General features: G+C 29.5%; 3 protein-coding genes across 4 annotated transcripts; 1 reads left to right on the top strand and 2 right to left on the bottom strand.

The window, feature by feature from the left end:
- Positions 1–1,784: 1,784 nt before the first annotated feature.
- On the bottom strand, positions 1,785–2,404 carry LOC124420444. Its single transcript, XM_046953205.1, has 3 exons — positions 2,361–2,404; positions 1,963–2,301; positions 1,785–1,891 (listed from the first exon to the last, which is right to left on the bottom strand). Exons 1-3 carry the CDS (start codon positions 2,380–2,382, stop codon positions 1,821–1,823), a joined length of 432 nt encoding a protein of 143 aa, XP_046809161.1. The 5' UTR covers positions 2,383–2,404; the 3' UTR covers positions 1,785–1,820.
- A 572-nt stretch (positions 2,405–2,976) lies between these two features.
- Positions 2,977–3,858, top strand: LOC124420170. Its single transcript, XM_046952321.1, has 3 exons — positions 2,977–3,094; positions 3,156–3,638; positions 3,710–3,858. The coding sequence occupies exons 1-3, from the start codon at positions 3,073–3,075 to the stop codon at positions 3,778–3,780; spliced, it is 576 nt and encodes a 191-aa protein (XP_046808277.1). The 5' UTR covers positions 2,977–3,072; the 3' UTR covers positions 3,781–3,858.
- Positions 3,859–8,084: 4,226 nt separating this feature from the next.
- Positions 8,085–8,930, bottom strand: LOC111681226. Of its 2 annotated transcripts, none has more exons than XM_023442965.2 (2): positions 8,778–8,930; positions 8,085–8,712 (listed from the first exon to the last, which is right to left on the bottom strand). In XM_023442965.2, the coding sequence occupies exons 1-2, from the start codon at positions 8,803–8,805 to the stop codon at positions 8,159–8,161; spliced, it is 582 nt and encodes a 193-aa protein (XP_023298733.1). In that variant the 5' UTR covers positions 8,806–8,930; the 3' UTR covers positions 8,085–8,158. The 2 variants fall into 2 exon arrangements, with proteins under 2 accessions (XP_023298733.1, XP_023298734.1); XM_023442966.2 differs by having other exon boundaries at positions 8,085–8,709; positions 8,778–8,838.
- Between the last annotated feature and the right edge of the window lie 2,184 nt (positions 8,931–11,114).

The following is an 11,114-nucleotide window of genomic DNA, read 5'->3' as shown; positions in this document are numbered from 1 at the left end:
TCTAGTCTATAGTCTAGTCTATAGTCTAGTCTATAGTCTAGTCTATAGTCTAGTCTATAGTCTAGTCTATAGTCTAGTCTATAGTCTAGTCTATAGCCTAGTCTATAGGCTAGTCTATAGCCTAGTCTATAGGCTAGCCTATTGTCTAGTCTTTAGTATAGTCTATAGTCTAGTCTATTGTCTAGTCCAGTTTCTAGTTGTAAACATAAGCCAATATCCAATGCTTCTAGTGCAGTATTTTTTTTTTTAATTTTTTAAAATTTTAATTATTTATAATTAATAAAATTTATAAGAAAAAATAAATTATTTTTTAATTAAATAATAAATTATTTTAATTTTAAATAAAATTTTAATACATACATTTATTACTTACCTCCTTTACTCCCTCTTAAAGTAGCCAATTATGCCGTATAATTTCCGCAATATGGTAATCATGTCGTCAACCGCCACTCTTCACATATTACTTAAACCAAACAATAACAACAAACACTCATTTATTTTACTCTGCTCTTAAATTGATTTTTTTCTACTATTTTCTCTTGCCTTTTTAGAAACAATAACAAAACACTTGATTTTTTTTCCATGCCAAATGCATTTTGCACTCGTTGTTGACAAATACAACAACAATCACACACATTAATAAAGACAAGAAGAATATGCAAAGCTCACATAACACAAACAACAAACACTAAACTAAATAAAGCAATATGGAGGAGATTTTTTTTCTTTTCACAAACACTTTCTTTTACACTTAATTTTTTACTTTAATTTAAACTTTTACGAAAATCTTTTTTAATAATTTTATTAAATGCACTTTAAGCTACATTTTGATATAAATTTTATTATATATAAACACTTGTAACTATTATTAATTAATTTAAAACTAGGACAAACACGAATTTTAATGCGTAAGTTAAAGAAATCCACGAGAAACTGAAATAATTGAAAAGAAATTGAAAGGGAATTAAGTAGGAGTAGGGTAGCCATGTCGTAGTCTAGTCTATTGTCTAGACTTTAGTATTGTGTATATTTGGGAGAAAGAACCAAAGACTGGACTATATTGTATAGTCTTTAGTCTGGACTACAGACTAGCCTATAGTTTGGACTATGGTCTAGTCTATAGTCTGGACTTTGGAATAGCCTATAGACTGGACTAAAGTGTGGTCTGAACTATAGTCCAGTCTATACTCTGGACTAAAGTCCAGTCTATAGTCTAAACTGTTGTCTAGTCTGTATTCTTTACAATAGTCTGGACTAGACTATAGTATGGTATACGGTATATACGGTATATATTCTAGTAATTGGTCTGAATTAAAGATAAGTATATAGCTATGAATATAGTTTAGTCTTTAGCCTGGACTAAGTCTGGAAATAGACTAGTCTATACTCTTGACTGTGCTCTAATCTATACTCTGAATTCCGGACTATAGTTTACATTATAATCCAAACAGTAGTCTGTACAATATATTGGATCTTTAGTTTTGACTACTTGTAGACATGTTAAGAGATTGATTTATAGCCTATATTGTGATCTGATCTATAGTCTGGTCGATAATTAAGAGCTATGGTCTGGACTATAGTCTAGTTTAGGACTGTAATCTATATTCCGCACTATAAACTAGTTTAAACTTTAGTCTGATTTATTCTTTAGTTTATACGATAATTTGGATTATAACGACTGGACTGTAGTATATTATATAGTAGTATATGTAAATGGTCTTACATAGGTCTAAAGGTCCTAATAGTCTATACTTAGTTTCAAAATTAAGAATTCTTAATATTTTGTGAAATTTTACTCAATTTATTTAAAATTTAAAAATTTACATATCTCCACGGAAACATTTTGGATAACTAACATTTTGACAGTTGGCCTCATCCACTATATGGAAAACTTTAAAGATATATAGAAAATGTGTCAATTAGTTTCAAAAATATTCTGAAAATTTTTACTATTTAACTTACTTTTCTGTGTATTCAAACAATTATAGATGGTTAGTTCACATTGATTTTCAAATTCCCGATAACAGCGACCATTATAACCACATACAGTAACATCGAGAGGATTACAAATGAATTTACATTTCTGTGAGCCCTCGGTTTTCAGGTTACGACGATTATCTAGAGAACGTACCAAACGTTGTTGGTTCGCGAGATGTTGCGTCAGCACTATGGGTATATGCTGAGAAACTTGGGTAACAACTTTTTCAACTTTAGGTGGTATTACTACAGTTACTTGAGAGGGTTGAGAGAAGACTTCTTTCTTATCCTGACCTAAAGATCCTTGTAGGAGGAGGAATACAGCTTAAAGAGATTATAGATGTTAGCATAAACTTTTTAATTTCAAAGGAAAGGAGTCTTACCAAATATGATTAAGAATTTCATGTTGTTGTTGTTTAGTTTAAAGTGGAACTACTACTTGTATGGAATCAAATTGACAATGGCTTTTATATACCTTAAGTTTGATCATTTTGATGGCCCCTAAATTCCTTGATTTGCAAAGAGGATTATGTCATTTTATGTTAAATTTTCTAAGGTAACCAGCCCATGTTTGTTTAATGCAAATTTTACGAGTGACTAAATTTAGAACCAGACAAAACGAAATTCAGTTGTAAGGAACAAAATTTTATATACAACATTGCAAAAAAAATCAATTAAAATTATAATTATCTGAATTTAATTAAACCAATTAATATTCAAGAATTTACATCGTTAAAATTTTACGATATTACAAACCGGTATGTTTGAACTCAAATAAAAAATGTCTGAAAACATTTTATTATGACATTTTTGTCTGGTTCTAAATTTAGTTCCTTGTACATTTGCCAAATTCCAAACATATGTTCCGAATTAAAGAATTTCAATTAAAATTTATAATTAATTTATTCTTAATAAAAAATATTACTAAACTGGTTGCTGGGGAAATTTCTCACTAAAATTGCATAATCCAAATTAAATTAAGAGAAAATTTATGGGACACTATATTCGGAAAAAGACATTTTTGCTTTAGTATATAAATGACAATGACAGTTGGTTGATCACAATTAGTAAAGCCACTTTAAACTTCTCAACAACATGAAATTTTTAGGAGTTTTTGGTAAGAGTCCATTTTCTAAAAGAACTCTCAAACATATCTACTAATATTGTTTATCTTCAAGTTGTTCTCTTCATCCTGCAAACAATTGGAGGTCAGGAAGTCGATAAAAAGCATCATACTCCCGATCACATTGAAGATCAACAGGATCAAGTGCAAAATAATGACATTGGAAACAACCAACAATCTCAGGTTACACAACAACTACCTACAGCAGAAAAACCCAACTCAAACAATCAAATACAACCTACGCATGAGCCTTCTCAAGTATCAGTAGAAATTCCCGCTAAAGTTCAACAAGTTGTTACTCAAGTCTCTCAACATATACCCGAAGACTTGACACAACAACTTGCCAATGGAAATCGTGTTGTGCGCTCACTTCAGAATCGTCGTAACTTGCAAAGCATGGATTTGAAAGGACTTCGTAAATGTGATTTTATATGCAATGCTGTTGATGTCGCAGTATGCGGTTATAATGGACGTTGTTATCGGGAATTTGAAAGTCAATGTGAATTGAGTACTTATAACTGTTTGAATACTCAAAAAGGTAGGATGATGAAAAAATCTATTTTTTTTAATTACCAACTAATGGAACCTTAAATTTTGTTTATTCTAAAGCTTTCTATGTTGTGGATGGTTCAAATTGTCAAGACATCAGTTATCCTACATGTTATCCAGGAGATATATAAAGCAGCTGGGAAGATGATATAGTGAAAACCGAATCAAATTTAATAAAGTAACTTTAAAGTCGAATATTTCAATATAAATTTTATTTTTTTATGCAGACTAGACTATAGACTACACTATAAACTAGACTATAGAACAGACTATAAACCACACTATAGACTAGACTATAGACTGGACTTTAGACTAGACTATAGACTTGACTATAGACTACACTATAGACTAAACTCAACGATTGACTAGACTATTGTCCACGCCATAGACTAGACTATAGTCCTCTCTAGACACTAGACTATAGACTAGACTATAGACTAACTATAAACTAGACTATAGACTAGACTATAGAATAGAATATAGACTAGACTATAGACTAGACTTTAGACTAGACTATAGACTAGACTATAGACTAACTATAGACTAGACTATAAACTAGACTATAGACTAGACTATAGACTAGACTATAGACTAGACTATAGACTAGACTATAGACTAGACTATAGACTCGACTATAGACTAGACTATAGACTAGACTATAGACTAGACTATAGACTAGACTATAGACTAGACTATAGACTAGACTATAGACTAGACTATAGACTAGACTATAGACTAGACTATAGACTAGACTATAGACTAGACTATAGACTAGACTATAGACTAGACTATAGACTAGACTATAGACTAGACTATAGACTAGACTATATAGACTAGACTATAGACTAGACTATAGACTAGACTATAGACTAGACTATAGACTAGACTATAGACTAGACTATAGACTAGACTATAGACTAGACTATAGACTAGACTATAGACTAGACTATAGACTAGACTATAGACTAGACTATAGACTAGACTATAGACTAGACTATAGACTAGACTATAGACTAGACTATAGACTAGACTATAGACTAGACTATAGACTAGACTATAGACTAGACTATAGACTAGACTATAGACTAGACTATAGACTAGACTATAGACTAGACTATAGACTATATAGACTATAGACTAGACTATAGACTAGACTATAGACTAGACTATAGACTAGACTATAGACTAGACTATAGACTAGACTATAGACTAGACTATAGACTAGACTATAGACTAGACTATAGACTAGACTATAGACTAGACTATAGACTAGACTATAGACTAGACTATAGACTAGACTATAGACTAGACTATAGACTAGACTATAGACTAGACTATAGACTAGACTATAGACTAGACTATAGACTAGACTATAGACTAGACTATAGACTATAGACTATAGACTAGACTATAGACTAGACTATAGACTAGACTATAGACTAGACTATAGACTAGACTATAGACTAGACTATAGACTAGACTATAGACTAGACTATAGACTAGACTATAGACTAGACTATAGACTAGACTATAGACTAGACTATAGACTAGACTATAGACTAGACTATAGACTAGACTATAGACTAGACTATAGACTAGACTATAGACTAGACTATAGACTAGACTATAGACTAGACTATAGACTAGACTATAGACTAGACTATAGACTAGACTATAAAGACTAGACTATAGACTAGACTATAGACTAGACTATAGACTAGACTATAGACTAGACTATAGACTAGACTATAGACTAGACTATAGACTAGACTATAGACTAGACTATAGACTAGACTATAGACTAGACTATAGACTAGACTATAGACTAGACTATAGACTAGACTATAGACTAGACTATAGACTAGACTATAGACTAGACTATAGACTAGACTATAGACTAGACTATAGACTAGACTATAGACTAGACTATAGACTAGACTATAGACTAGACTATAGACTAGACTATAGACTAGACTATAGACTAGACTATAGACTAGACTATAGACTAGACTATAGACTAGACTATAGACTAGACTATAGACTAGACTATAAACTAGACTATAGAATAGACTATAGACTAGGACTATCTAGACTACTAGACTATAGACTAGACTATAGACTAGACTAGAGACTAGACTACTAGACTAGAGACTAGACTAGACTAAGACAGACTAGACAGAGACTAGATAGACTAGACTATAGACTAGACTATAGAATAGACTATAGAATAGACTATAGAATAGACTATAGAATAGACTATAGAATAGACTATAGACTAGACTATAGACTAGACTATAGACTAGACTATAGACTAGACCATAGACTAGTCTAGACTACACTGTAGACTATAGACTAGACTCAATGATTGACAGTATTCTTGTCCAGATCATAGACTTGACTATAGTCCTCACTAGACTAGGCTTTAGACTTGACTATAGATTAAACAATAGAGTAAAGTGTAGAATAGTCTACAGAATAGACTATAGACTAGATTATAGAGTAGACTATATACTAAACTACAGACTAGACTTTAGACTAGTCTGTAGAGTAGACTGTACACTATACTATAGAGTAGACTATAAACTAGACTATAGGTAGACTAGACTATAGAATAATCTTAAGAGTAGACTACAGACTTTACTATACACTCGACTATAGACTAGACTAAAGACTGGACTATAGACTAGGTTATAGGCTGAACTATAAACTAGCCTTGACTACAGTCCACTCTATACACAAAACTCTAGTCCTAATCATGTACTCTGCAGTAGCATTCCAAGTTCATAAAAGTACATAATAATTTTGTTGTGGCTTTGCCTGTTCTCCTCCCCACAGCACCTGTGCAATAAACCTTAATATATGTATGTAAGTAGCAGCAGCAACAACAACAACATGTGTCGTTGTCATAATTATATGACATAAAACTTTATGACTTATGTGAGCTGCAGTTGAAAATTGATAAACTAAAACCTGTATTAAAAATGTTTTTTTATAGTTTATAGTGTAACATGGACAAAACTTTTATACGAGTTGGACCAAAAATATACAGTTTTTATTATTAATGTTTAATAAAAGTGTTGTAAGCATAAAATTTCATGTAGTTTTACATATGTATATACATACAAGCATACATACATAGGTATAACATAAACAATTGTTCTAATGCTATTAAAAGCAGACTAAAAATATGATAAAATAAAAGAAGACAGGCAGCTGTAGTTAATTGAAATTTATAGAGGAAAAATTTTTAATTGAAAAATAAACTAAATTTTAAACTTAATTTAACTCTAAGAAAAAACTTTAATTCAGCTAAAGTATTTTTCTTTTTTCTGCAAAGAAAAGTTATTAGTTATTGAAATTTTGTTTGAAAATTTCAAGAATATGCAATTCAGCAAAGTATTTTGGTTATTCAGCTAAGTTAATTTCAATTTTGTCATTCAGCTAGCTATGTTATTTTGCTATTCAGCAAAGTAATTTTGTATATTTTTTAATAAATTATTGATTTGGTTAACGAAATCCTAATTCAGCAAGGTTTTTTCATAATTCAGCAAATAAAATTTAATTGCAAATAAGAATTTGTTAAATTTTCTGGTAGATAATATAATTCAGCTAACTAGTTTTGCTATTCAGCTAAGTAAATTTGTATATTGCTAAGGTTTTTGCCTTATTCAGCTAAAGAAATTTGAAATTTATAAGATTTTTATTAATATTTTTTAAAAAAATGTATTTTAGCTGAGAAGTTATGCTATTCAGCTAACTTATTTTGCTATTCAGCTGAGTAAATTTGTATATTGTTCCACAAACAACTGATTTAGTTAAGAAAAACTTAATTCAGCTAGATTTTTATGTTATTCAGCAAAGCAAATTGAGCATTAAATAAGAATTTCTGCAATATTTTGTTATAAAATGTAATTCAGCTTAGGATTTTTGCTATTCAGCTAATGAATTTTGTTATTCAGCTAAGCAAAATGTAGGTATTATTGAAGAAATTGCTGATTTAGTTAAGAATAACTTAATTCAGCTAAGTTTTTTTGTTATTCAGCTAAGTAAAATTGTATATTTTTCAATAAATTAGTGTTTAAGCTAAGAGAAACACAATTCAGCTAACTTATTTTGTTATTCAGCTAAGAAAGTTTTGAAAAAAATTTAAATTCTTTTAATATTTTCCCTAAGAATTGTATTCAACTAAGAAATTTACCTATTCAGCTAAGAAATTTAATAAAAATTAATTTTTTTGCTATTCAGCTGAAGTTTTTCTTCATTCAGCTAAGAAAATTTTACAAAAACTTAAACTCTTTTAATATTTTCCTCATAAAACGATATTCAGCTAATAAATTGTCCTATTCAGCTAAGAAATTTAATAAAAATTCATTATTTTGCTATTCAGCTGAAGTTTTTCTTCATTCAGTTAGAAAAATTTCATAAAAAATCGTTATTTTTTCGATTTGTTTACAAGTTTATTAATAATTGTTTTATAAAACTTATTTCTTTCTTTACCCCACCTTTCTCTTACATCTCACTCTCATCACACTGGGTCAGCCAATGCATTTGACATTTGTCTTTATGTTCGGTGGGTTCAAACACTGAACCACCTTTATGTTTACAATTATAGACCTCTAAAGTACATTGATTCGGAAATTCATGTAAACACACACCATTCGAGGCACAAATCGGATCTAATTCAAATTTTGTGCACAACAAGTCGCACGGTTCAGTGGTGCTTACGTCTTGATCATTTGGAAGATTGGTAAACCATTCTACAGTTTCTGAAATAAAAGGAGTAGAACGTTTTTTACGTTGAGTTTCCATAGACATTAAAGGATCTATCTCGGTTGTTATTTCCATGTCCATTGGATTCATGGACATGTCTTTGTTAGTGATTTCATCAACTTCTTCTATATCGCCAGATCTTTTTGAAATAAACGGTGGTATGGGTGGAATAGGTATAACTATTAAATCATGTATACCAAAATCTGGAGACATACGAGACATTTTATCATCAATTACTTTAATATCTTGATCATCTTCTTGTGGCACTACGGCAGCCTGACAAACAAGGACTACTAATAGGAAATTAAGAAAAAAACTTTGTAAAGAGTTTGAAAATTCACAACTTTCTTTAGCTTACCTGCTCCCAATAACAATAAACACTTCATTCTGTTAAGAAATTCCAAAACTTACTGTGATTTTTTTCACAAAAATCTTAAAGTTTTTATACTTTTTTCTTAAAAATAACAACAAAAAAAACGTAATTTTCTTTAGCAGCTGTTCAGCTGTTTTCTTACAAAAATAACAAATCATAAACAGCTTTATTGAATGATGACGTCATTATATTATCAATTGGTTTTCTTACCCAGTTATTTAAATTTCAAATTATTTCTTTATACATATGCGTCTGTTTTTTTTTTTCGTTTTAACAAAATTTCTTTATTAAATTTATTACAATTCTTATTTATAAATAATTTGTTTAAATTATTTAAGTTATTTTTACATTATTTTGCCTTTTTGTAGGGTTCTACAGTTGAAACGAAAAAGTCGACTTTTCGACTTTTTTTATTTAGTTAAAAGTTGACTTTTCGACTTTTTTCATTTAGTTAAAAGTCGACTTTTTGCATTTTATGAAAAGTCGATTTTTCAACTTTTCGACTTTTTTCATTTAAATAAAAGTCGACTCTTACAGTATTTTATAAACAGTCGACTTTTCGACTTTTTTCGACTTTTCGACTTTTTTCAACTTTTCGACTTTTTTCAACTTTTTTCGTTTTTTTTCGACTTTTTGACTATTTTCGACTTCTTTCTAGTTTTTTTCCGACTATTTTTTGACTTTTTTCGAGTTTTTCCGACAATTTAAGAGTTTTTAACTTTTTTCCACTTTTTTAAAATTTTTGACCTGTTTCTGCAATTTTCGATTTTTCGAATTTTTCCGACTTTTTACGACTTTTCGACTTTTTACGACTTTTTCGACTTTTTACGACTTTTTCGACTTTTTACGACTTTTCGAATTTTTTCGACTTTATTCGACTGTTTTCGACTTATCGACTTTTTCGACTTTCAGACTTTTCGGCTTTTTTCGACTTTTATTCACAAAGTCGACTTTTATTCACAGACTATAGTCGAGTTATCGACTTTTTTGGAATAAAATAGTCGACTTCGACTTATCGTCTTTTTTCGACAAAAAGTCGATTGTTCGATTATTCGAAAGTCAAATTATAGAACCCTACATTTTCGTTAATAAGTGTGTGTGGTTGTAAGTGTATGTGTTTTATTTTTAATGCTAAAGTCTTTATTATTTTCAAAAAAATACTAAATGCACCTTAAAATATGCTTTTGTTTCTTTAAAAGTTAATTGTATTTTTAAACAAATTACTAAAGGCTGCTATTAAGGCTTTAATAATAATATTTTAACACATATTATTAATATATTAAATAATTTAATTATAATTTTTTTTAATCCTATATACATGTACGTTTAAAAAGTTTATACGATTGTCCTTTAGTTAACGCAAATTTTTGTTTTCAAAAAAATTAAACATTTTAAGGAAAAATTTTATAAATTAAAAGAAAACAATAAAAAAACAACTAACAAACTTAAAAACTTTCTTCAGCTACTTAATTTGGCTATTCAGCAAAGCTTACATCAATTCAGCTACTAGAAATAACTTTCAAATACCACAATTTGAAAACATTCTTCTATCAAAACCCAATTCAGCAGAAACATTTTGCCATTTAGCTATCAAATTAATATATTATTAAATACATTATGCATTTTCTTAAGAAAAACTCTATTCTGCTAATATTTTATATAATTCAGCTAAGAAATTTTACAACTCAGCTCACAAATTATATTTTTTTTGATAAAAAAATTATATTTTATCTCCAGAAAACTCAATTTAGCTAAGAAATAGTGCTTTTCAGCTAAGCTAAATTTTATATTTTGCAACTAGTTATTAACATAGTTTAAAGAACGGCAATTCAGCAAAAGTTTTTCACAAGACAGCTAGGTATTTTTACTATTCAGCTAGCCAAACTTTCAATTTTACCTCAAAATTAGAATATTTCTGAATTAGAAGTGAATTAGGACTGAACTAAGACAGAACTAGAACTGAACTAGAACTGAACTAGAACTGAACTAGAACTGAACTAGAACTGAACTAGAACTGAACTAGAACTGAACTAGAACTGAACTAGAACTGAACTAGAACTGAACTAGAACTGAACTAGAACAGAAGTAGAACTGAACTAGAACTAATCTGGAACTGAACTAGAACTGTACTAGAACTGAACTAGAACTGAACTGGAACTAAACTAGAACTGAACTAAAACTGAACTAAAACTGAGCTAAAACAGAATTTGAACAGAACTACAACTGAACTAGAACTGAACTAGAACTGAACTAGAACTGAACTAGAACTGAACTAGAACTGAACTAGAACTAGAACTGAACTAGAACTGAACTAGAACTGAA

This window comes from Lucilia cuprina, chromosome 5, assembly GCF_022045245.1.
Source record: "Lucilia cuprina isolate Lc7/37 chromosome 5, ASM2204524v1, whole genome shotgun sequence".
Taxonomy (NCBI): domain Eukaryota; kingdom Metazoa; phylum Arthropoda; class Insecta; order Diptera; family Calliphoridae; genus Lucilia; species Lucilia cuprina.
This window is presented reverse-complemented; position numbering and strand designations above follow the sequence as displayed.

Coding starts and splice junctions, on each gene's coding strand:
- LOC124420444 (XM_046953205.1), bottom strand. CDS start 2,382: ATGAAATTCTTAATCATATTTG. Junction 2,302..2,360: donor GAAATTCTTAATCATATTTG/GTAAGACTCCTT, acceptor AATCTCTTTAAG/CTGTATTCCTCCTCCTACAA. Junction 1,892..1,962: donor TTGTTTGAATACACAGAAAA/GTAAGTTAAATA, acceptor ATATCTTTAAAG/TTTTCCATATAGTGGATGAG.
- LOC124420170 (XM_046952321.1), top strand. CDS start 3,073: ATGAAATTTTTAGGAGTTTTTG. Junction 3,095..3,155: donor GAAATTTTTAGGAGTTTTTG/GTAAGAGTCCAT, acceptor TTTATCTTCAAG/TTGTTCTCTTCATCCTGCAA. Junction 3,639..3,709: donor CTGTTTGAATACTCAAAAAG/GTAGGATGATGA, acceptor TTTATTCTAAAG/CTTTCTATGTTGTGGATGGT.
- LOC111681226 (XM_023442965.2), bottom strand. CDS start 8,805: ATGAAGTGTTTATTGTTATTGGGAGCAG. Junction 8,713..8,777: donor TTTATTGTTATTGGGAGCAG/GTAAGCTAAAGA, acceptor ATTTCCTATTAG/TAGTCCTTGTTTGTCAGGCT.